Genomic DNA, 27560 nt, shown 5'->3' with positions numbered 1-27560 from the left:
GCAAGAAACAAGAGGGCAAGGAGCCGGGGACAATATCTATAATCCCCAAGGGCACAGCCCCTGTAACATATTTCCTCCAGTCACGCCCCAACTGCCTACAGTAATCCAACAAATACACTAACCCACTGACTATGTTACTCACTCATAATCTGATCATTTCACCTCTGAACATTCCTGAATTAACACAGGAGCTTTTCAGAGGGCATCTCATATCCAAACCGTAACAGTTTCCATTTCCTCTTACATGTATTTACTTTCTCTAATTTAAATTTATTTTTAATTGGAACATAAAAACAAAAATTATAGATATTAACAAAGGTACAAAATATGTTTTGATAAATATATACATTGTGTAATATTTAAATCAGTTTAAACATATGTCCTCAAACATTTATCATTTACAATGAAACTGTTCTAGTTTTTTGAGATGTACAGTACATAATTGTTATCCATAATCATCCCACTATACAATAGCCCACCCAGAACTTCTTACTGCTACTTGTAATTTAGTATCCACTGTAATTTCTTATCTACTTTCTACGCCCTCCCCACCCCCTTACTCTCTTTGATAACCACCTTTCTACTTTCACTTCTGTGAGGTTAACTCTTTTTAGATTCCTCACACAAATGAGATCCTATTGTTCATATCTTTCTATGCCTGACTTATTTTACTTATCATAATAATCTTCAGTTCCATTCATGTTGTAGCAAATGACAGCATTTCATTCTTTTTATGGCTGAGTAGTATTCCATTGTGTATATGTACAAAGTTTTCTTTATCCCTTCATTGGCTGATGGGGACCTAAGTTGTTTCTATTTCTTGGCTACCACGGATTGTGCTACAAAAAACATTGGTGCACAAATGTCTTTTCAACATACTTATTTCATTTCCTTTGAATATACACCTAGAAGTAATGTTGTTAAGTCATACAATAATTTTCTTTTGAGCATTTTGAGGGACCTCATTACTGTCTTCCACAATAGCTAAACTAACTTATATTCCTGCTAACAGTGTACAAACGGTTTCCTTTCCTCCATATCCTTACCAGCATCTACTATATTTGATCTTTTTGATAACAGTAGCAGAGTGATATATCATTGTGGTTTTGCCATTTCTCTGATGATTTCTTATGTTCATATACCTGTTGCTCACCTGCACATCTTCTTTAGAATAACATCTATTTAGCTCTATTGACCATTTTTAATTGGATTTTGTTTTGTTTTTAAGTTCTTTGAGTTCCTTATAAATTCCAGCTATTAAACCCTTTTCAGACATATAGTTTGCAAATATTATCTCCCACTGTCATTCCATTTTTTTATGACCTCTTCAACTTTTTTCACCAATGTTTTAGAGTTTTCATACTAGAGATTTTTCATCTCTTTGGTTAACTAAGTTTATTCCTAAGTACGTTTTGAGGGGTTAGGTAGTATAAATTAAACTACTTTTAACCAAAACAATTTATATTTTATACATATATTTTCCTTAAACTGTAAATTGTTGGTTTATTTGCCTATCCCTTCCACCAAACCATAAAGCACTTAAGGGCAGAAACTGTGACTTCTTTTGTTATATATTCCTAGTACCTAACAGTGCCTGGCACTGTGCAAGCCACAAATACAGATTTACAAAATAAAGCATAAATCTATTTTGTATAGGATTGCCAGATTACATCTAACTTATCAAGCAAAAAAAAAAAAAAAACACAAGATACAAGATTGATTCTCTGTTAAAAATATATGTAATACTCTACTGTGCAACCATATTTTAGTTTCAAAAGGAAATATACCCAAATGCATAATTATCTCAATTCTATTTTGGAAACAAGTAACATACAATTACAAATAAAATAATTCAAAAAGTCCATATGTTCATTTTATATAAAAGATATAAATGAATAAGATTTCTGACTTAGAAATTATTTACTATGTTTCCTTAAAAGGCTAAATAAAGTTAGTTATTACAACTAATTTAAAAATTCTTTTTTAAAAAACTAGTTAAAAATTCAACAAGTTATTTTTCCAAATACTCAATAAATTATGTTCTCTGTCTTATCAAACCAATTTGTTTGGAGATACTGCCTAAGTCATTCCACTTTACAACAAGTTGTTTAAAATAAGTCCCTCATAAGAAAGTAAATACAAGTAGATTTTAAGATCAACGGATAGTCAGAGACTTTATGCCTTCTTACTCTACGACACACATTAATGGAACTCAAATTATAATAGTAAATATTATTTTAACGGAAGAACTGACTTATTAACCATTTCTGTCAAAACACCATATATGGACTCACATAGCAGAGCTACTGATTTAAGACACAAATAGATTTAGAGAGCCAAAGACTTGACCACATGGAAGAAGGGGAAACTATCATTACAGCTCTCTTAATGTTGAAGAATTATTTCACACCTCCTCTTTAAAAAATCACTTGATAACAGCTTTATTATCTGAAGACAAAAACAAAGCTTAAAAATCACTTAGAGGTTCAATCTTTTGCTCCATCAATATTTTATTCTTTCATGACCACAAAGTTTAAAAACAGAGTGCTAACAATAAACCAAAAGACCACTTTTCACATATGCTGAAAATATATCTGCTTAATGGTAAGCTAACAAATTGTTTTCCATACAATAGCATAAAAATACTTCTAAGAGGTATCAATAAATCACTTTATTTGCATACATAAATACAAAAAGTCTTAACAATATTTTTTAAAAAAGAAATAACTATCTAGCAAATTGAAAAATGTTCTTGTATTTCTGCTGGAGATGTTTACTAAAATGTTTAAATGTTCATATCTAAGATATACTTTTTGGTTCTTCAGTTTAAATGATAAAAATTTCCACCATGCATTATCTTCTTCTTTAAGAGCAACAGAATAGAATGATACTACCTCAAAACATAATGATAAAATAAAATTAATTCAAACCTTTTTAAAATGCTATCTTTGAAAACTGTTCTTGAATAACATGACTTTCTGCACAAAAGTAACACAATTGAAATGAAGGATTCTGAAAAGATTCTAATATCAAGATTTTAAAATGCAAAATTCTCAGTTCTGTATAGAAACAGTCCCTTTTATAGAAGCAATACATTGCAAACATCTTGTAAATGTTCTTAAATCCCAATTTGTGTGGGACAGAAAATTTTGATCACAAGAAAGTACATTGAGGAGACACAAATAAAATCAATTCTGGCAGTAACAGTAACTTATTTGGCCAAAACAGCAGAAAGCACATTGTAAGTCCCTCCTCAGGTACAGAGGTTAAAATATTCATTCTTGACTATTAAAGATCCTGATCACTTTCTAGAGATTTTTCAACATAGGCAACAAAGATCTAGATACAATGCATGCTTCATAATTGAAACATGTAAAATATATATGGTAGAAAAAGAATAATTTTTGGATAAAAAGTCATTCACTTTTCTCATCTTTAATTTTTAATGAAAGTCACTGCTTCAAATCAATAATAAAACTATAGAAAATCAGAAGTTTGTGTGTTTCAAGTAAACAGATCCATGATTCCTAGTAAAAAAGGAGAACCTATTAAAATACTCCAATACACCACACCCTCCAGTGGGCAAGCATCCACGGAAAGATATAAAAAGATTTAGCTGGATTTTCCACTCAGTCAGATTATTCCTGTAACTAATGATGGCTCTACAAACCTCATAAAAGTTCACAGAATTTTAATCACTTGTCTTGGTATCTAAGAACAAGTAAGGGCTGTTTTTTGTTTTTTTTTTTTTTTCTTGAGGGTACATTGTAGTGAAGTAATGTGTAAAAATAATCATGATCTGCTTCATCTTTTCTTTAAAAAATGTGCTATTAGGCACATTTATATAACTTATAAAAGAAAATGGTAAGTAGAATAAATCACATAAAAAGATGAATAATTAGAAGACATATCATATCATATCATGAGCTATAAAGAATGAGGCACTAATATTTTAAAGTGACATCCAAAATTTATGGTACTTTAGTGAGAACCATGGCAAAAAGGCAGTATGTTCATTAAGTTTTCCAGGAAAACACCATTATTACCTGGTAACATCTAGGATACCAGTCTCATGGGGTTATATGGTCACTACACAGAAATATAAATCCACTAAGAAAAACTCAGGGACTACTGATAAAAGCCCTTTGTCTAAACTTTTAAATGGTGCCATAAAAGTGGAGACTATATTAAAAGTATTAAAAGTATTCCACAAGGTCCAAATATCATTTAAAGTTTCTCTCACTAACCTCTCAAATTTCTTAATTTAATGATAGTAAAATTTACAACAGAACAAAATATCTTTAATACATAAATCTAGAAATCTTGTATGAAGATGCATGTTTCCTAAAACTCATCAGAGTTTTTGAATATATATACTTGAGGAAAAACTAGTACAACTAAGACAAGGTGTTAAACTTACTACAACTAGAAGGCAAAAAACTATAAAGGACAACAGTGACATCTGGTGGACATTTCAAATATACACCACACAGATCAAATCAAAATATTTCTAGTATTTCACATATTCCAAACTTACCTTAGGAATTATGACAATCTTTAGATACAACCCAAAACAATACAACTCTACCCCAAAAAGGTTTCTCAATATGAGCAAACCATTTTAACAAAAATGAAATATTTAGCAAAGTACAGGAAATAAATATCTCAAGTCTTCATAGCACTAAACACTAACTAAATATATCAAGCATCTACAGATGGTGCTAACAGGACAGCCCAGTGCCAGGTCCACTCCAGGTTCCAGACCAGTCCAGAGCCAGATTTTCTACACAGATCCAGTATTCAGGCCTATTCCACTGCATTTCAGCACCTCTGGTCTAAAAACCAGGTTGGCACCCAGAGACAAAGGCTGCTGGGGCTTGTACCCTGGATTCATGCTCCAAGACCACCTCTGTGAACCCAGTTCCAAGCTGTCACTTGCAGCCACAGCACCCAAACCAGCTCTTGCTGACCTAGCCTCCAGGCTAACCTGCAGGCCCAGCCCTGTGAACCCAGAATCCCCGGCTACCCCATGTCAGACACAAACTCCAGACTGGTCTCCAGGATGCCAGATTTCAGTGGACCCAGTATCTAAGCCTGCTCTAAGAGATCCCAGGTCCAAGTCCAGCCCAGTAGACCCTTGTGCCAGGTCAGAACCCACAGACTGAAGAACGAGAAATACCCTTAAGCAAGCGCTTGTGGACTTAAGATCCAGGCCTAGCCTCATGGGTTCAGGCTACAGGGCTACCCTAGTGCCAGGCCAACTTCCATGTGCTGAGAGCCATAGCCAAGTAGGAATGACGAATGGCATTTTTGGTTGAAAGGTGATGCCAGCAAGCCATTGAGATGATAATGATTATGTTAAGATGTGCATTCAATTGGAGATTAGACCCCTGCTGTCCGCCTTGGCCTCCAAAGCAGCAAAATGAGGTATCTCATAGCTATTAGAATGGTTATTATAGAAAAGGTAAGTACTGGCAAAGATGCGGACAAAAAGGACAAAAAGGAATCCTTGCACACTGTCAGAGGAAATGTATACAAGTACAGCCATTAAAGAAAACAGTATACAGGTTTCTCAGAATATTCAAAATAGAATTACCATATGATCCAGTCATCCCACGGGATGGATGGATGGATGGATGGATGGATGGATATATATATATATACATACATATACATATATATGTATACATATATGAATATAAGAAAGACTAAACAACAACAAAAATACATGTGGACAATGTCCTTACCTATTCTCATTTATCAGCACGTAAGCAAATTTCCTAAGTGAACAATACTGCATTTAATGAAAAACAAGTCCATGCAGTTTTCATTAAGCATTTCATCACTAACTCAGATAAGAAATATAAATGTGGATACATGGTCTTAATTTAAGCAATAAGTCAATAAGACTCTAAGTCACAAATTAACTGAATATTTTTCTAATTGCTTACCCACACTCAGAACCATTAAGATTTTAATGATAATTTGAGCTCAAAGATTGTCTGACAAAATACTAAGAGCCCGAACTTCACCAATATACAGTTCAAAGTCACTGAAAATATCTCTGAAATGTCAACATTGGAGAACTAATAAAATTCAGGTCATAAAAACTCTGTCCTAATAGCTTCAAAAAGATATACATATGATAAATGGTGGTAAATTCAAACAAGGGAATGTAACTCAGGAGTAAAAAAGAATGAAGTACTATTACATGCAATGATATGGGTAAATATGAAAAAAGGCTGAGTGAAAGAAACTTTATAAAAGCTGGACAGGCACAGTGGCACACACCTGCCTGGGAGGCAGAGGCAGAAGAATCACAAGTTCAAGGCTAGCCTTGGCAACTTAACTTAGCAAGAGTCTGTCTCAAAATTAAAAAAAAAAAAAAAATTAAAAAGGGCTGGCAACGTAGTTCAGTGGTAGGGCACTCTGGGTTTAATCACTAGTACCATGAAAAAAAAGGAAAAAAAAAAAAGCTATATCCTGTATGATTCCATTTATATGAGATTCTAAGACAGGAAACACTGATCAATAAAAACAAACCAATAAATAAATGGAATCATAACAAGAGTTCCCTCTGAGAGTAGAGATGGAGACTAATTAGAAAGGGACATGAGAGAATTTTCTAGCATGCCAAAAATGTTCTGCATCTTAAAGGAGTTGGGTTTACAAAGATGTATGCATGTAGTTTTAATCTATATAAGATTTGTACAAAACTGCACATAAATTTTACCTTAAAAATGAATATTTAGGGGGCTTAGGTTATGGCTCAGCAGTAGTGCTTGCTTAGCATGTGTGAGGCCCTGGGTTTGATCCTCAGCACCATATAAAAATGAATAAAATAAAGGTCTTAAAAAAATGAATATTAAGAAAATTTTTGAAAACCAGACAAATATATCATGCTGAAGTGCTTAGAGTGAAATATACAAATACTTGCAATTTATTTTTAAATTACTAATAAACTAGATGGACAGATTTTAATAAAGCAAACACAGCAAAACATTAACAACTTAAGAATCTAGGAGATGAGTATACCAGGATTCACCATTCAATTCTTTTAGCTTTTCTGTATGTCTGAAAAGTTTCATAATAAAAAGGACAATAATCAAAATTGTTCTCTTTAATATTACTGATTTTCCTTTTATATGTTAACATTTAAATCTGATGTCAATTATGACTATCTTCTAGCAAGCAAGAATTAAAAGATGACATAATTTGAAAAATTTTAAAAGACATACCCGAATTTCTTGAAGATTGTGAAAATTATTTCCTACTCTGACTGAGATTTTGCTTGGAGTGTAGCTTTCATCAGATTTGTAGTCTGCATATATACATAATGTCTTCACTGTTGTTTTTCTTCTAAGAGCAATAAAGTAAAAATAACATGCATTTTATCACGTAGAAAGATTATTTCCAAAGCATCTTCTCTTCTGATGTTAAAAGAATCATAGTTTGGTAAAATGAGTATATGAATCAATAATTTCCATTTCTTTTAATTTTGAAGATAGTGAAAATGAACAAAGTGTAAAAACATAGGTATAGATATAACACTTTACTTACATAGACATCTCTTATATAGACCATGGTCAAGAAAGTCAACACAGAGAAACAGACGAAATCAGGTCTCTTAGTGAGCAAACAAACATTAACGATTTCTATCCTCTTCATTTATATGTTCAATAAGGTAAGTGTTCTAAACAACCTTAGTTTTCTTTATTAGTTAATTACTTAATTTCCTACATTAATTCTTGAAAGTAACAAACTAAGTGACAAGTCAAGTCCAGCAAAGAGAAAAACATTTTTTTAAAAAGGCAGAAGGCTAATTTATTATTTAATACAAGAATTAAAATTCTACTCATTTTTAAAATATACATCTTCTAGGGAATAAAATTTAAAATTTTTTTAAAATACACAAATAAAAAATTAACCTTGGAAAAAAATGCACCAGGCCAAAATACATGAAAAGAGGTTCAATTTCTATGAGTCAAAGAAAGATAAAACACACAGATATTAGTTTTATTATCATATTGAAAAATATTTAATGTCTAATAAGAACCAAATTAGATTAGAATAAGATGGTTTCATAGCCAGTCAGTAGGTACATAAAGTTTGACCCACTAACTTAATGAACCTCAAATAATGCATTAAAAACAATAACATGATTATTTACAAAAAAGAAAAATATTGGCATGTGATTAAATTATTACAAAATTGTAAACATGAATATCCATTGTACTAGGGAATTGATTAAATTAAGATATATCCATTCAAGGATATACTATACAATTATAGATGGTACCTGCTTATAAAAGTTCCACCTGTGATTTTTCTTTTTTTTACAATGGTTGTGAAAGCAATAAGCACTGTATAGAAACTGCACTTCAAGCTGTGACTTTGGATCTCACCCCCAATCAGCAATATGCAGTATGGTGCTTTCCTCCAATGCTTGGCAGTCAGCCCAAGAACATCAGGGAAAACAATTGTACTCTATGCTATACTATGTTGCTAATAAGCTATTAAATGCATTTTCAACTTAATATTTTCAACTTGCTATGGGCTTATTGGGACATAATTCCACAGTAAGTCAGGGAGCATCTGTATTTAAAATAAGCATGCAGACATATAGGTAGGTACAAAGGTAGGGGGATCAGATTATAAAACAGGAAATACAGAAGGACTGCATTTTGGAGGAAAAAAAATTTAAAACATATAAATATATTTTTTATATGTAGAAAGAAGTCAAGATGGAAGTATACAAAAATAGTAAAAGTGGTTACCTTCATAAAGTATGGAAAAAACTATGAGACCTTTATTTTCTTCATCACGATTTTTATATTTTTTGGATAATTTTTCAGAATGGGCATGTGTCATTTGACCATGAGGGGAAAAAAATTAGATAATTATAAAAAAATGACTCAAAAACCCATTAAGAATGTCTTCTGAAATGTGCTTTAAAAGTTAAGTTCTAGTAAAACTGGTACTAATTTAATAACAATAAGATCCTCGAATAGAAATAGTCTGTCAAAAATCAACCTGTAAAGACAGCAGAGGATCTGCAGCTCTTCTTAGGGGACCAAATTTATGTAGCCTAACCTATTCATCAGAAAGAAATGGGAAAGTTAATGATTTTTCCTCGGTTCAAGATGTAAAACACTAAATACCCTGGAACTGCTGACAGGACAAATCCATTACTAAGTTCTCAAAAGAGGCCAGAGGCATCAAACTGACATTTTTCTCTTTTTGTTGGGCCAGCAAAGAGACAAAAGAGGAAGCAAAGAAATAAGGGGAAATTTTGAAGGTCATAATAAAGACCTTCTTCATGAGCCATAAGCAGGAAGTAAAAGGTCTTTTCTACCATAAAAAGAGCAAAGAACACAAGGATTGCACTGACCTGAGCAACAAAAAACAAAAGCAAAATTAAAGGATCAGACTTTTTGCTCAGAATAATTTTATTTCTAAATTATAAAATTCATGATAAGTTAGTAACTGAAACCTACAAGATAATTGGAAAGAAATTAGAAAGGCAAAGAGTAGTAACATTAATGATAATCAAAACAGCAGCAATGAATAGCAAATGAACACATATCTGGCCCAGAAGTAATGCTTCAAATATACAGGAACTATTATTATCTCTTTCTTTCTGATTTTAAAATGTAACATTGAGTTTAATACCAGCCTTAAAGAAAGCAAGCTAATAGACAAGCAGAGTCAGAACTCGAGGGTATGCTGGTTTGCCTCACAAGTTATCAGCCACTCCTACTGCCTTTAAGCAGGAGTACCTATTGGCTTATTCAATAGCCATTGATACCAGTTCACAGGGACATGTAGGTATCTGAAGTTGTTTAAATTTTACCCAAATCAGGGCTTTTGCTGCTAAGGTTCTTGGATCCCCAGAAATCATATGTATAATTTTTGCTACATACAGTTTCATTAGATTTACAAAGGAAACTATGATCTTAAAAAAGTTGAAAATGCTTTACTCTAAAAGATATAGTAAAATCCTTTAAAACTATTTATCAATCTTATCTCTTGATGAATCAAAAACTATATTGTATAGAAAATCATGATGTTTCTCAAATAGCAAGGCAGGCCATATTACCAAAGCATTTTATATTAAACACAATTCCTATTAAAATCCCAATGACACTCTTCATAGAAATAGAAAAAGCAATCATGAAATTCATTTGGAAAAATAAGAGACCCAAAACAGTCAAAGCAATCCTTAGCAAGAAAAATGAAGCAGGGCCATCACAATACCAGACTTTAAATTATACTACAGAGCCATAGTAACAAAAACAGCATGGTATCAAAACAGATACACAGATCAATGGTACAGAATAGAAGACACAATGACAAACCCATATAAATACAGTTATCTCATACTAGCCAAGGTGCGAAAAAACATACATTGGAGAAAAGATAGCCACTTCAACAAAATGGTAATCCACATGTAGGAAAATGAAATTAAACCCCTATCTCTCAACCTGCACAAAAATCAACTCAAATGGATCAAAGACGTAGGCACTAGAACAGAGACCCTATGCCTAATAGAAGAAAAAGTAGGCCCCAATCTCCACCATGTTCACTTGGGAACTGACTTCTTTAACAAGACTCCTGGGCTGGGGTTGTGGCTCAGTGGTCGAGCGCTTGCCTAGCATGCATGAGGCACTGGGTTCGATCCTCAGCACCACATAAATGTAAAATAAAGATATTGTGTCCACCTAAAACTAAAAAAGAAATATTAAAAAAAGAAATTAAACACACACACACACACAAACAAGACTCCTAAAGGGCACAAAGTGAAATTGAGAATCAACAAATGGGATGAAATAAAACTAAAAAGCTTCTTCACAGCAAAAGAAACAATCAAGAATACCAAGAGCCTTTAGAATGGGAAAAAATCTTTACCACACGCACCTCAGAGCATTAATCTTCAGGATATATAAAGAACTCAAAATAACACCAAAAAAAGCCAAATAACCTAATCCATAATTAGGCAAAGGAAATGAACAAATACTTCACAGAAGAAATACAATTAGTCAACAAACATATGAAAAAAATGTTCAACATCTCTAGCAATTAGAGAAATGCAAATCAAAACTACAGTGAGTAGTATATCCAGTCGGAAGGGCAATTATCAAGAATACAAGCAACTACAAATGTTGGCGAGGATGTGGAGAAAAAGTTACACTCATACATGGCTGGTGGGACTGCAAGTTGGTGCAACTACTGTGGAAAGCAGTATAGTGATTCCTCAGAAAACCTGGAATGGAACCACTATTTGACCCAGTCATCCCACTCCTAGGTTTATACCCAAAGGACTTAAAATCAGAATATTATAGTGACACAGCCACATCAATGTTTATAGCAGCTCAGTTCACAATAGCTAAACTATGGAACCAGCCTAGGTGCCTTCAACAGATGAATGCATAATGAAACTGTGGTATATACACACAATGGAATATTACTCAGCCTTAAAGAAGAATGAAATTATGGCATTTGCTGATAAATGGATATAAATGGAGACTATCATATTAAGTGAAAAAAGCCAATCCCAAAGAACCACAGGCCGAATGTTCTCTATGATATGTGGATGATAATTCACAATAAGGGGTCAGGGGAAGAATAGAGGTATTTGGGACTATACAGAGGTGAGTGAAGGGAGGGAAGGGAGTATGGAGGTAAGAGTGATAGAAGAATGAATCAGACATTATTACCCCTATGTGCATATATGATTACATGCCCTGTGTAACTCTACATCATGTACAACCAGATGAATGAAAAGTTGTACTCCATTATGTATGATTTGTCAGAATGCATTCTATTGTCTTGTATAACTAATTAGAAAAAAATTTAAAAAACAGCAATGCATTTGGGAAGATTGCACACATGAGAAAGTGGCAGCTACTCAAATTGCTCAAATCACTTTTGTAATAATAATCATCATAATAAACCAAATGCCTACCATATGCCAGACATCTTGCTAAACAAATAGGATGTTGTGTAAGAGGAGAAGGGAGAGGTAATACTTTCCCATTTCTGATGCCATAAGAACACTCCTGGCCTCCTCTACTCCCTTACCCACTACACCCTTTCTCCTGAGAAAGAGCTACTGGCAGCAAGCAAACATCTGCCTTGTTCCTCAGGCTATTTAATAAGAGAAGGCACTACCTGGTCTCTCAGTTTTATAACTAGATGGGTAAGTTTGTTTTTTTTTTTTTTTTAATACTAGGGTTCATGGGCTGGGGACGTGGCTCAAGCGGTAGCGCACTCGCCTGGCATGCGTGCGGCCCGGGTTCGATCGTCAGCATCGCATACAAAACAAAAGATGTTGTGTCTGCCGAAAAACTAAAAAATAAATATTAAAAAAAAATACTAGGGTTCAGTATTAGGATACTGCAGATACAATGCGGTTATGACATTTCTTGGCATCAACATTGGCAGTTTTATAAAGGTATTATTTTGGCTTCCACCTGCTGACTTGAATAATTTCTCATCTGGTTTCAAACCTATTAAATTCCAACAAAAGACAGTAGCAACCAGTATTCCACCTGCTGACTCTTGAATAATTTCTCATCTGGTTTCAAATCTATTAAATTCCAACAAAAGACATTAACAACCAGTATTTTATTTAATGTAAAAAGAGGAGAGAAGAAATGGGGATGTAATTCAGTGGTAGAACACCCCGGGTTCAATCCCCAGTACCACAAAATAATAATGAAAATAATTATGATAAACTTAAATTCCTTATCTATAATTCCTAACATGGTAAATGTTAGGTATAAAAATAAACAAAAAAAAAATAAATAAAAATAAACAAAAGTTGTCAATTTAAAGTGGTATTAAGACCAAAATCAAGAAATGGTGCCCTGGAACAGGGATTTTCAAGCTACAGCTAGCAGGTCAAATGTGGGCTGCCATCTATTTGTTAAAGAAAGATTTATTGAAACAAAATGATACCTACTCATTTACACATGTTTATGACTGCTATACTACTACAATAACAACACGTTGAGTGGCTACACCAGGATATTTAAAGAAGTCTTACAACTCAACAATGAAAACACAAACAACACAATTTTAAAAAGGAGAAAAAGACTTTGAATGGTCATTTCTCCAAAGAAGACATATAAATGGCCACTAAACACACAAAAAGAAGCTTAAACATCACTAGCCAATAGGAAAATGGTAATAAAAACTATAAAGAGATACCACTACACATCCATTACAATAGCTATTATCAAAACACAAAAAATAAAAAACAGGAAAGAACAAGAATGGGCAAAGATACAGAAAAATTGAAGTTTTTCTGCATCGCCGGAAGTAATGTAAACCTATGGCTGAAAACAGTATGGTGGTACCTCAAAGAATTAAACAGAATTACCATTTCTAGCAATTCTACTTCTGGACATACACATATTCAAAAAAAAAAAAACTGAACACAAGAGATTCACATAGAAATCTGAACACCAGTGTTCATAGCTGTATCATTTATAATAGGCAAAAAGTAGTAACAACCCAATGTCTATTGACAGATGAATAAACAAAATGTGGTATAGTCACACAATGGAGTATTATTCAGCCTTAAAAAGGAATGAAATTGGAATACATGCTATAACTGGAATAAACCTTAAACCAAAGTGAAATGAGTAGGAGACAAAAAGACCAACGTATAATTTCACTTATATAATGTACCTATAACAGTCAAATAAACAAATAAGCAAATTAAACTGGTTGCTAGGAACTGAGGAGGAGAGGGAATGGAGAGTCATTATTCAAAGGGTTCAGTTTTGGATGATGAAAAGTTCTGGAGAAGGAAAATAGTAACAGTTATACAGCAGTATGAATATGCCACTAAACTATGCAGTTAAAAATGGTTAAAGGAGTAAATTTTATATTCAATATATTTTACTGTAATTTTATAAATTTAACACCTCAACATAGTAAAAAAAAAAAAAAAAAAAAAAAAACCATATGATGGCATGCCATAAGAAAAGGCATTTGAGAAAATATAGTCCCTACTCCAAACCAACAAAAAACAGTCTTGGGGTTCCAGGAAGAGAAGGATACATAACATGGTAACATGAAGGGTTATCTTGGTTTCTGTTTGGGAAGGATGAACAGTGCTCAGCAGAAAGCTGGAGGTATTAACCAGAAGTTGAGAATTTGAAGGGATAAATGATGAATGCACCCTCAACAAGATAATCATCCACAGCATGAAGTGACTATGAAGGTTGATTCTCTCAACCCACAAAAGCATTCATAAGACAGAGTCCGCTTTAAACTAAAGGCAAGTCCAGTAAATAATACCAGATCACCATTATTGACTTTCCTTATCTCTTCTCCATTCCCATACTATCAAGCCTGACAAAGTCAGAAACAGTGAGAAAGGAACAGCAATATCCCAATAGAAGAGGCACACCCAACACCAGATTGGTCTCTATGTACTACGCTCCAAAAAAAGAAGCCAGATCTCTTTGATAAATGACTGATTCTAGGGGCTGAGCAGAAAATCTTATGCCAGAAAGAAAAGTGTTCAAATAACGATGGGAACACATCAAAAAGTTACGTAGTCAGATTAAAGGGACTTCCCATGGCCAAACCTGGAACAATTTGAGCATTGAAACAAATAATGATAAAAGATAATAACCCATTCAGTAAAACTGAAAACTGTAATTATGAATAAAGTGAAAATTAAATGAGGAATAGAATATTCAAAGTACCTCTCCACAAAATACTTATTAACTAACTGCAAAGGTAAAAGAATAACTCCCCCCAGTGTAGAAGCTTAGTAGACAATTGCTTAATCATGTGCTAAAAGTAAACATCATGGGACAAAATTTAATTCATGGACCACATCTGATAGGATGCAATGTAATGCAAAGGATATTACATTACTTCTATTATTTTTCCCAGTGATATGTAGCCTAAAGTGACTTGTGAAAAAAAAAATGGAGAAACCCGAATTGAGGAATATTCTTTAAAACAATTGGCCATTAATCTCCAAAAAATGTGTTAAGATACTGAGAGTCAAGGAAAAAATGAAGTCATGTTCCAGATTAAAAGATAGTAGAGGGCTAGGGATGTAGCTCAGTGGTAAAGTGCTTGCCTAGAATACTCAAGGTTCAATCCCCAACACCACCAAAAAATAAATAAAAGTAGAGAAGTAATTACTAAATTCAATCTGTGATTCAATTTTATTGGACAACTGGTATAACCCAAATGGTGTTTTAGAATCCAGTGGCAATAATGTGTCAACATTAATTTTCTAAGGGTATATTTTTAGTAGGCAATATCCTTCTTTATAAGAATGACATACTAAAGATTGCAAAGATACGAAATAATTTAGAAAAAAAACTCATACTATACTTGCAACTTGTGAGATTTCAAAATTCTTAATGAATTTCCCTTTTGCTAAAACACTGCTTTAAAAATGCCTTCCTCAAAGCCTTGGGCTTCCCTCGGGAGGAAAATTGCTAAGTGAGGAGGGCCTTGAGTTCTTGACTGCTTTAATAAAACCAGCTACACCCATGTTGAAAAGCAGCTCAGAGTACTGATTATAAACTCAGCCTTTTAAGTCAAACCAACTGGGATAAATCCAGACTCCATAAATGCATGATGTAGGACCTAAACAAATTATTTAATCTGTCTAAAGTTTTAGTTTGTTTGTGTGTAAACGAGGGGAAAAAAAAAATAGAACCTGCATCTTAGAAAGTTGTTACCTGGATTACAAAAACTTTTAACTATTAAATTTATAACTATTAAATCTTAAATTTAAATTCAGTGAGACAATAAATGTAATAAATGATTTGTTTTTATTATTATTTGTTCAGTGCATTAGCATTCTGCATAGAATTTTATTTGGAAAAAAAACACTGCAATTAAAATACAATTAAATTAAGATACTCATTCAACTTTAAGCTAAAGCCTCTGTTTTACTCTGGGTTGTACAGTATAATAATTAAAAGCACAGGCTCTGAAATCAGAACTTGTGTTCAAATTGCAATTCTACCACTTACCTGCTATGTGATCTTGGGCAAGTTATTTATCTAAGTCTCCACTTTTGAGACTAAAAATAATAATAATAATCAATATAAAGGTTAAATGAGATGAATAGGTAAGTAATTTTGTAAAGCATCTGTTAAAATCTCAAGTCTTAAAAAAAATAGCTGCTGCTGTTGTTGCTGGTCTCTATATATTTAATAACCTAGCACAGGAGTCTCTATATATTTAATAACCTAGTACCACCTGCTTGTATAAGATAAAATAATTAGAAGACCTAAGTTCATTCATTTGTGCACTATCCATGGCTACTTTAGTGCTTAATGGCAGAACTACATAGCTGCAAGAGATCAGAGGGCCCACAAGATTTAAAATACTTTCCAACTAGCCAGGTGCAGTGGTGCATGCCTGTAATCCCAGCAATTTAGGAGGCTAAGGCAGGATGACTGCAAGTTTAAAGTCAAACTTAAAAACTTGGGCTGGGGTTGTGGCTCAGCAGTAGAGCGCTCACCTCGCTCTTCTGAGGTTCTGGGTTCGATCCTCAGCACAACATAAAAATAAATAAATAAAATAAAGGTATTGTGTCCAACTACAACTGAAAAATAAATATTTTTTAAAAAACTGAATATAGCTTAGAAGTTAAATAATGAATATCTTAATTTAATTATAATAGCAACATCTTAGCAAGGCCCTCAGTAACTTAACAAGACCCTGTCTTAAAAATAAAAAGGACTGGGGACATAGTTGCTTTGCGTTCAATCTCTAGTGCCTTAAAAGAGTAAAATATTTACCATCTGGCTATTTCAAGTGAAGTTTGCTGATGTGTACCCTAGGACAATAAAAACAATTAAAAATGCAGTGGTAATAGAATGTTTAAACAGTTAACTGGTTTCCAATCTGTCAATAAATTCAAAGCAGTTGACAAAATATGGTTGTTTTTCTTTCTCCAAGAAAAACTGAAAAGTCTTTAGAGAGTCTAAGTTAAAATAGTTATATTTTAAAATAGAAGTATAAATTTGAGAAGTGATATGAATAATCTATGCCTACAGAACTTACCATTACCACTCCAGGTTCCCTCAATGCACTATGGCATTGTATTGGGCCATAAGCAAAATAGAATTTTCTGAAAGCATCTTCTAAAAATAAATCATATTGAAAAGTATATTTAAGAAGCAACTACATTAAAGGAACTATAAAAGGTACCGTAAGAAATTCAAAGAAGATAATGCAGCAAAGTAAACTTAAAATGATTAGAATCTAGCTGAGTAGAAAATTAATCTCTAAAATGTATTAGAGTTTAAAAGTTTTAATGAAGATATATAGTATCATTTCTATATAGTACAAGTCTGAATTACTGAAGAGAAAATAGATTCAGAATAATGAAACAGCTTATATTAATTGCCTTTAACCTTTAATTTTTATAAAGGTCTCAAAAACTTTCAACTAAACAAAAATCGAGTAAATGTACTTCATTTTAATTTGTTTCTCTAAATTTTACATAAATAAGATAGATTTTTCTCATTTACTTACACTGAATATTAATTAAAAAGTTAAAATTTTTTTTAATCTTTGAAAATTACCTGACTGACTGCTAATCCATAAGGGGGAGGCATGGGATGAATGGAAGACTTTGGATGGGGCAAAGATGGGGGTAGGAAAGATGGTGGAATGAGACAGTCATCATTACCCTAGGTACGTGTATGATTGCACAAATAGTGTGAATCTACTTTGAATAGAACCAGAGAAAGGAAAAATTCTGCTCCATTTGTATAGAATGAATCAAAGAACATTCTGCTGTCATGTATAAGTGATTAGAACAAATAAATAAATTCAAAAATAAAGCTTCAGGAGGTTTACTACTTGGAAGGACAAACATTCATCTTAATGCAGATATATAGTATCATTTCTATATAGTACAAGTTTGAAAATACTGAAGAGAAAATAGCTTCAGAATAATGAAAAAGCTTATATTAATTGCCTTTAACCTTTAATTTTTATAAAGGTCTCAAAAAACTTTCAACTAAACAAAAATCTATTATATAAGGAGAAAAATATTACAATCAACCTACTAAACCAATTTTGTATTTGAGGGATGGAGAATAAACAATTACATAGTTTTGATAGGACTGCATAACAGCAAATACTGAGAAGTAAAACTACACATACATTTGTAGAAAGAAGTTCCTGTTAACATATATATATATATATATATATATATATATATATATATATATGCAATATGTTTTGAGTTAATAAACTATACTGATTTGATTCTTAAAAAAAATTTTTTAAAAATTACCTGAACTGGATGTTCACTAAATGAGGCTGGGACCCATCTGATTGCCAGTATGTTTCTAGATTGTCATCTCGTAACTGATCCACTCCAAATCCTAAAAAAAAAAAACAAGAGAGGCAATAAATTTCCAAGAAAAAGAGCTATATACTCAAAACATAAAAGTATCATATATATTTGTCAGAAATTTTGATAGCAAGATGGTCAGAAATATAAAACTCAACCCAGAATTCTTCTACTTTTTAATCTAGATTTCAACTCACAAAATATCACTTGTACATACAAAAGTTTATATTAAGATGAAGTTTCTTAGTTCTTGGCTTCTTAAAAACATCTTCCAGGATACTTACTCTAAACTCTGTATGTTTGAATCAGTTTCTTATACTTTTTAGAAGCTGATAATTAGAGTGATCCCTGTGTCTGGCAAAATCCTTTAATTCTATGAAGTTCAATATGCCATGCTTACTATGACAAGACAAAGATGACTCAGAAATATTTTCAAAAGGCATATACATTATGAAACCAAGAGCTTCTGATTAATCAAAATCAAGTATACCTAGAATCCTATATCCTCCAGTCATTATATATTAGTGAAATTGAACTATCCTGTGTTTTTCCCTGAGTAAAACCATAATAATTCATACTAACTACAGAAAAGTACATTTTTAAAAAGAATGGATTTAATTTATATTTCATTTTTGACTAAATAATATAGTCATTATGGATCAAATTTAAAAGGTACAAAAAGAAAATTGTGAATAGTCACTATCACCCTACCTACCATTTTGTTCTCCTCTCCAAATATAGTCAATGTTATCAGTTTTTTGTCAATCTTTTCACAGATACCACATGCATATAAAAGCAAGAACTAGTTTCTTTTCCCCATCTCTTGGCACAAATGATAGCAAACTATATAGTTCTGGATTATAGTGAGGGTTTTTTTTTCCACTTAACATATCTGGAAGATTATTCCATATTAATAAATTAATAATTATAATAATAACTGCAAATGGTGATACTATATTTACTATGGGCCAGACACATTCTAAGCATTCTAAATACTTAATCATCTAATATTTATTAACACAATATCTCAAGCAGCTTCCACATTTTTAAAGGTTATACAGTATATCCCCATCTGGAAATACCATATTTAAACCAAATCCTTACATGACATTTAGTTTGTTTTCAATATTTTGCTATTACGAACAATACTACAACAACCTATCTATAATCTCTAAATACATGTTACTATTTCTGGAGGATGAATTTCAAGAAATAGAATCCAAAGTCAATGATTTTTCATTTGATAAATCTTGTCAAAACCTTCTCCAAAATACCTCCTCACCAATAATGTATGAGAACATCTATCTCCTCTCCATGGCTAGTAAAAACTGAGATGTTCTTAAATTTATACACTAGATTTTTCAACTTAGTATGAAAAAAATTATCCAAAAGTTTTTATATTGATTACATGTTGAGATGATACTATGGACACAATGAGAAAAAAAATAATTGCATCTATTCTTTTTACTTTTTAAATGTGATTATTAGATAACTTTAAATATATATGTGTTTGGCATTATATTTCTATTGGACAGCACTGCTCTGTACTCATGGGAAAATACAGTCAATCTTTTAAATATTTACTAACCGGACAGGTAAAAAACTATATTCCATATTTTTATTAATCATTATATTTTTATATCAAATGCCTATTCATACCCTCCTATATTTCCAATGAACTTTGGTGTTTCAATTGTGTGGGGTTTTTTGGTTTGTTTGTTTGTTTGTTTTTGGTGGTGCTGGGTATTGAACCCAGGGCCTTATGTATGTGAAGCAAGCACTCTACCAACCAAGCTATATCCCCACCTCTTTTCAATTTATTTTTATTTTTTTACTATGGATATCCATGCTCTTTTTGTTCCATGTAATCCAGATATATTATCTCCATTCTCAGATTTGTATCTTAAATTTGCATCTCTACTTTTACTAAAGATACTAGTGAATAAGAGAGATTTTCCCAGAAATGACTTTTGTATTGATCCTGAAGTACTACTTATACTAGTAAAGTAACCTAGACCATACTTCTGCCATTCCTTATGCAAAGAGGTAAAAAGATAATGCTACAGGGTATTCAGCAAAGAGGAAAACTTGTAACAGCATGAAGATAAATGGCATTTATGGAGAACTCCAGTAGGTTGTTCAGGAAGCTAAGGATACACAATGTAGGGGAAAAGGAAATAAGCCAGAGACATGAAAGGAGATGATCCTACAGATTCTTATGCACTAGACTAAGGAGTGTAAATTATCTTGAAAATTATTCCAATCTATTGAAGAATTTTTAGTAAGTCAGGCATAGAATCAGGAAATTATAAGAACAGGATCTCTAGATAGATTTTTCAGCATCAGGGTGAGAGAAAACTATCAGGATAATCAGTTACAAGTAGTGATGCTATGAATAAAGGCACTTATGGGAAATGTTACTTTTCTATTTCTCCAAAGAGAAGCTTCTTACATTATAAAAATTGGGATTTTTAATTATTCACTGTATAATTCAAATTTGTACTGTCCATTATGACAGTCACTAGTCACATGCAGCTATTGAACAATTGAAATTTGGCTAGTTCAAATTGAGATGTGCTATAAGGAGCTTTTGAAGATATAGTAAGAAAAGTAAAATACCACATTGATAATAAATGAATAGTTGATTAAAAACATTATTAAAATTAATTTTACTTGTTTCTGGGGGCTGAGGCACTGGGTTAGATTCTCAGCACTGCATATAAATAAAATAAAGGTCCATCAACAACTAATAAAAATATTTTTAAAAAATTAATTTTACCTGTTTCTAACCCTTTTAAATGTGGCTACCAGAAAAAAAAATTCCACATGCAAATTACATGATATTTCTATTGGACAATGCTAACCTAGACCATACTTCTGCCATTCCTTATGCAATACTGCTAAGACTAATCTAGAATATTATCAGTTTAGTTATGAGACAAAAAACTGTTCTGCTACCAATATAAAGAGTTCTAGGCTGGGCATGGTAGTGCATGCCTGTAATTCCAAATATTGGAGGATGCAGGAAGATTGCAAGTTCAAAGCCAGCCTCCATGACTTAGGAGACCCTGTCTCAAAATAAAAAATTAAAAGGAATTAGTAATGTAGCTCAGTGATAGAGCATCCCTGGGTTCAATCCCCAGTACTTAGGGGTGAAAGAAAGAAAGAAAAAGATAAAAAAAAAATCTTCTAGATTTTAAATCCCTTTTCTTTTGACTAGTTTATGAGCTCCCAAACAAAAATAACTAAATCACTTGATTGTTCCTTAAGAGCTTCATGGTTAAATGTTCCACTAATTAAAAGTGGTTTCTGTTCACTTATTTTACTTTAGCTACTTGGCTGGGTTTTTTTTTTCCTTCATTCTACAACTTTATTTGTGTATCAAAGAATTTCACAAAATGGTATTTGTTCTTAAAGAGCAAAATAAACATTAAACACTCTGAATGATTTATTTAGAATAAGAGATGTCCTATAATTCAAGACTCATCAATTTAATTTGTTTCTAAGATATTGCTTATTATAGTACAACTAAGTAGGTGTAGTCTCTTCAATAATTGATTAATCTAAATATTTACCTCTAAGTATGATTACTAGCTTTTACTTCAGTATGTATCATTAGCAGAATATCTTACAAACATCTCTTCACGTCAATGCCGTGTCTCAACCCACATTCTAAAGCTTCCCACTCAATGTTATATCTGAACTGTTTTAGTCTAAACAAAAGACTTAAAATGATGACAGACAGATCTGTGACATGCTTTGACAGATAATCATGATAATGCACACAGTTAACAGTATTTTTCAGAAAAAAAAAAATATTTATTTGATGTAACGACTCTGAGGCAGCAGTTCTTACAGTGTGGTCCCTAAACTAGTAGCATCATTATCACCTGGGAACTTATTAAGAATTCTAAACCTGCAATATCAGAAACTTTGAGAGCTTAACTCCTTTGAGAGTTTGTGTTTTAATAAATCCTCTAGGTGATTTTGATGCATGCTAAAATATTAGAATTAGTGCTCTAGGCAGGATTCTTACCCTTGGCACTACAGACATTTTGGACTAGACGATTTATGTTTGGGGAGGTCAACTTGGCTCCTCCCCACCAGAGGATAATCAAAACCTATCACTTTCTTTCCCTACAATCACAACAATCAAAAATATCTCCAGACATTGCTAAAAGTTCCAGGGTAGGGGGAAGAGGGAAATGAGCATCACCAATTGTCAATAAAAAAAAAGAAAGCCAATACTGATCAGTGCTTATTATTGGTTAGTAAATACACTTTTCTCTCCTCACATTCCATGGAAGAAAATGATTCTGTACTCCAGTCTTACTGGAGCTAAATCCTGACTTATTTTGGCCAATACAATGTTAATGAATGCTGCCACCTGCACCTTAGATAGTGCATTAATCTCCACAATACATAAAGACCTCAAAGAACTTAACACACACACACACACACACAAAATAACCCAATCACTAAATAGGCTAAGGAATGAACAGACACTTCACAGAAGAAGAAATATAATCAGTCAACAAACATGAAAATATGTTCAACATCTCTAGCAATTAGAGAAATACAAATCAAAGCTACCTGAGATTTCATCTCACTCCAGTCAGAATGGCAATTATCAAGAATACAAGTAACCATAAATGTTAGTGAGGATGAGGGGGAAAAGGTACACTCATACATTGCTGCTGGGACTGCAAACTGGTGAAACCACTCTAGAAAGCAGTATGGACATTCCTCAGAAAACCTGGAATGGAACCACCATTTGACCCAGTCATCCCACTCCTAGGTTTATATCCAAAGGACTTAAAATCAGCATACTATAGGATTCAGCCACATCAGCTCAATTCACAATAGCTAAGCTATGGAACCAACCTAGGTGCCTTCAACAGATGAATGAATAAAGAAAATGTGGTATACATACACAACTGAATATTACTCAGCCATAAAGAAGATTGAAATTATGGCATTTGCTGGTAAATGGATGGAACTGGAGACTATCATGCTAAGTGAAATAAGCCAATCCCCAAACACCAAGGGCCAAATGTTCTCTCTCATATGCAGATGCTGGGGTGGGGGGGTGTTCATAAGACTGGATGGGAGGGAGGGATGGGAGGAAGGGAGAAGGGTTGGGAATGGAAAGACAGTAGAATGCATCAGTGGACACAACTTCCTTACTATGTTCATATATGAATACGCTATCAGTGTAACTCCACATCATGTACTACAACAAGAATGGAAAGTTATACTCCATGTATGTACGTCAAAAAACATTTTCCTGTCAAGTATAAGTAAAAATAACAACAACAAAAAATACAAAATACATTCTACTGTCCTGTATAATTTTAAAAAAAAAGGGGGAATGTGACAGAGGTTTTAAATTTGTTTACAAGGTCTGGTGTGGAGAGTGGTAACAGAAAATGGGAGAATGGTAACAGAGATTGGGGTCTCTGATGAACTCCTGACTGAGGCATTCTTGGTGCCTGGGAAAATTTCTGTGCAAAGGAGCAGGATGCCTAGCTGATGTGGTAATGCCCTCCATGAAGAGGCTCTATGCTCCTTATCAGCTTCGACCTTGATCTCAGACACACAGCTCCTGGAAATAAAGGAACTCTCTTGCTAGACATTCACAATGTTTCACCAGCTCCACTGCTCCTGAACCTGCCCACCTAACAGTAATTTCAAACAATGAAGTTTCTTGAGAACTACACAAAGCTCCTAACAGTGCACATTGCAACTATAGAATGTAACTTTAGAATAAGCTGCATAGTGTTGCTACCCTGTAACTTTCCTGAATACAAAGAATAATGCTTGCATAGTCTTTAATCTGATAATAAGACTTATATAAAGATTGCTGGGGGGACTGGGGCTGTAACTCAGTGGTACAGTATTTGCCTAGCATGTCTGAGGCAATGGGTTCAACCTCAGCATCACATATAAATAAATGAATAAAATTCCATCAACAAAAAAAAAAATTTTTTTAATTGCTGGCGTAACTCTTTAGATCTGCTTCTCCATCAGAGAGCAGTGCTCCACCTGATCCCAGCTTTATCTTCAAAAACATCTATACGTGTGTCTTTATTTTTATTATCCCCTTCGCCCCTCACCAGAACCTGCCTTTTTAACCGCACTGGTTGTGGCAGTCTAGCTTAGCCTTCTAAATGTCTGAACATCCCTAGAGACATGGAGCAGACTTGAACTCAATTCACAACCTAAAGCCAAGTCACAGGCAAGCAAGAAATATATTTTATTGTTATATGCCACTGAGAAAATAGGGTTGTTTATTATTTAATGTTATTGCAACAAGAACTGACTAATACAGCATCCAGAAATGAGAAGCATTTGAATGGTCCACCTCAGATTGCCTTTATGAATAAAACAGGCATTTTCTTCTCAAGTATCTGTATCAACATAATTATTTTCACATTTGCTATGGAGCTATTATGAGATATATGTCTTCACTTTGAAGACCTAAAGGTAGATAATACATGGTCTTTGGGGAAGCATCTACATCATACACTTCAGCTATTGGCATTCAAACTAAATAAAATTAAATAATCTAAAATTTGGTTCCTTAGTAACAAGAGTCACATTCTAACTGTTCAATAGTTATATGCAACATAGGGCAATAAATTCTAATGGACAGCACTGATGGACTTAAGCAAATTAAAATATAAAGTGTTAAGTGCTATAATAAAGGAATAAAGAATTAACTAACTTATGAAATACTGTCTTTCTCTTGGCTTCTGCCATGATTTGGATGTGGTTTCCCCCAAAAAGTTCGTGTACTGGAGGCTTGGTCTACAGTATGACAATGTTGAAGTGTTGGAACCTTTAAGAGGCTGCGCCTAGTGAGAGGCAGTTAGGTCTCTGGGCGTACCATCCTCAGAAGGTACTAGTGTTCAACACTTGGAGTGAGTTAGCTCTTGCAAGAATGGATTATTACAAAGCGAGACCAGTCTCTGTATTTGGCCTCTTCTGCATGTGACCATTTCCCTTTCTGCTTCTCATCCTGCTGTGACATAGCTAGGGGTGGTGGGGTTGGGGGGGTGGGGGGGGGGACACTAGAGGCCAAACAGAAAAAGCCACTTGATCTTATAATGTCAACCTCCAAAACCATGAAATAAAACTCTTTACTTCATAAGGTATTCAGTCTAGGTAATTTTTTATGGCTACAGAAAATGAACAACTTCTTTCCATAATCTACAACTTTCCTGATTTTCCTCCTAGCCCTCATGCACTTCTCTTAAGTATTCTCTGTTGGTTCTTACATTGCTCTGTTAAATCTCTACAATATGAAGTGCCCCAAAGCTTTATTCCTTTTACTAAATACTTTTACTAAATACTTTTATTCTTTTTATTAAATACATTCTCTCCCTAGGTGAGTTGATAATCTAGTTCCCCAACTTAGTACACTATCAGCCATAAATTTATATCCCCAGCCCACAGATTTCACCAGAAGTCCCAGCTTCTATAGCCAATTGACTACTAAAAACCACCACTAGAATCCTGATAAGACATTTCAAAATTAACATCCAAATCACTTATTTTTTAACTCAAAATTCTATTTACTCCCTCATCCCTTTGCTCTTTCTCAACCTAGCAAACATAATGTGTTGTTCTGCAGACATCTAGGAGTCATTCTTAAATTTCTCCTTCCCTTCAGTAAGTCATGATATACCATCTTTAAAAAGCCTCCTTCTGTCTATACCAACATCTACTAGTCTAGTCCAAATCAATATTATCTCTGACATAAATTACTGAAATTGCCTTTCTTCCACTGGTTTGCTTTTCTGTACCTCCAATACCAACAATTATCTACAGTGGTCATAATGATCCTTTTAAAAATTCTATATCAGATTATCCTGGTCTCCTCCAGTGGTTCCTCTTAGTATTTAAAATGTGAAGTCTTTCTTGTTGCCCCCAAAAGTTCTTATTATCTGGCCCTGTTTAATTATGTCTCTGATGCCACCTTCTACCATATCTCCTCCTTACTCACTATTTCAAGTCATACTAGCCTTCTCCTTGAACCTCAAATATGTTTAGCCATTTAGTTTAGAGCCTTTGAATTAGCTGTTCCCAGTGTCAGGAAGCTTCCCTGAATTCTTTGCACAATGGGTTTTTCTAAACATTTATATCTCAATGCAAATTTCACTATTATGAGAAGCCTTCCTTGATCACACAATCTAAAGTAGCTTCCCACTCTTATAAAAGTCATTTTCTATTATTTTGCTATTTTACTTTCTCTAAAGCATATATTTCAAATCAGAAAGACTACAACTGTCAGTTATAGCATGAACTTAAATCAAAATTTAGTGAGTTTATGGGCTGAGGATGTAGCTCAGTGATAAACACATGCCTAGCATGAGTGAGGCCCTCGGTTCAATCCCCAGTACTGCAAAAAATTTAGTGAGTTTTTTTTTTAAAACAGAACTTAGACCATCCCACTACGTCTCTCAAAATAAACTCATAAAAGCAATTTCTTCATAGACAATATGGATTAAATAAAATACATGTTCACAAAATACAGCCACACTGAAACCCTTATTTTATATCAAATAAAGAGATACTTAGAAATGTATCTAATTTCCCCCTAATTTTATTTTTCAACATGGCATGAATCTGGTACTTATGAAATGAAATAATTAAATTATTTATAGTCCTATTATAATACTAGCAATAACCTCATAAATTTAACCTTTAGTTTTTCCAGTCTCTTGGGCAGAGACTGACAAATGTGCTGAATTGTGGGATTGTTTTGTGATGTGTGTACAACTAGACTGAATCTACTAATACATTCCAACTTTAATCCAAGTGAAAGATTGAACCAGTATTTCTAAAGATATAATTTTCTCAGGCCATGTGCTACTTACCATTCTGTAGCTGACAAGTATAGTTATGTCTTTTAAAGATTGATATTATCATTTTGAAAATGTATTAAAATTTTCCCTTATATCATTTTTTGACTGGATTATTACATGTCTTCTGATTTTTTTAATCTTTATTCTTGTCCAACTTCAATCTATTTTCTATTCACTTTAAAAGTGAACAATCACTGATTCTTTTGCTCTGCAGTTAAAATTTTTCAATAGCTCATATTATCTAAACAATAAAGTATGAACTGCTTTGAAAAGCCCTCTATAGTTAATCCTCTATCTACCTAGCTTTACATACACCATTTCCCTAGAAT

At 33.2% G+C, this 27560-nt stretch overlaps 1 protein-coding gene across 5 annotated transcripts in view; it reads right to left on the bottom strand.

Annotated features, from left to right (window-relative positions):
• Window positions 1-27560, bottom strand: part of Anapc10 (anaphase promoting complex subunit 10) — a 78544-nt gene that overhangs the window by 43361 nt on the left and 7623 nt on the right. For all 5 annotated transcript variants that reach the window (XM_076863828.2, XM_076863830.1, XM_076863831.1 and 2 more), the window contains exons 3-4: window positions 18302-18392; window positions 7239-7359 (exon numbers count right to left, since the gene is read on the bottom strand). In XM_076863828.2, coding sequence (XP_076719943.1) covers window positions 7239-7359; window positions 18302-18392 — 212 coding nt within the window. The remainder of the gene's footprint in view (window positions 1-7238; window positions 7360-18301; window positions 18393-27560) is intronic.

The sequence above is a fragment of the Callospermophilus lateralis genome, chromosome 8, assembly GCF_048772815.1.
Source record: "Callospermophilus lateralis isolate mCalLat2 chromosome 8, mCalLat2.hap1, whole genome shotgun sequence".
NCBI classification, from domain to species: Eukaryota; Metazoa; Chordata; class Mammalia; order Rodentia; family Sciuridae; genus Callospermophilus; species Callospermophilus lateralis.
The sequence above is the reverse complement of the archived record's forward strand: the minus strand, read 5'-3'. Positions and strand labels throughout refer to the sequence as shown.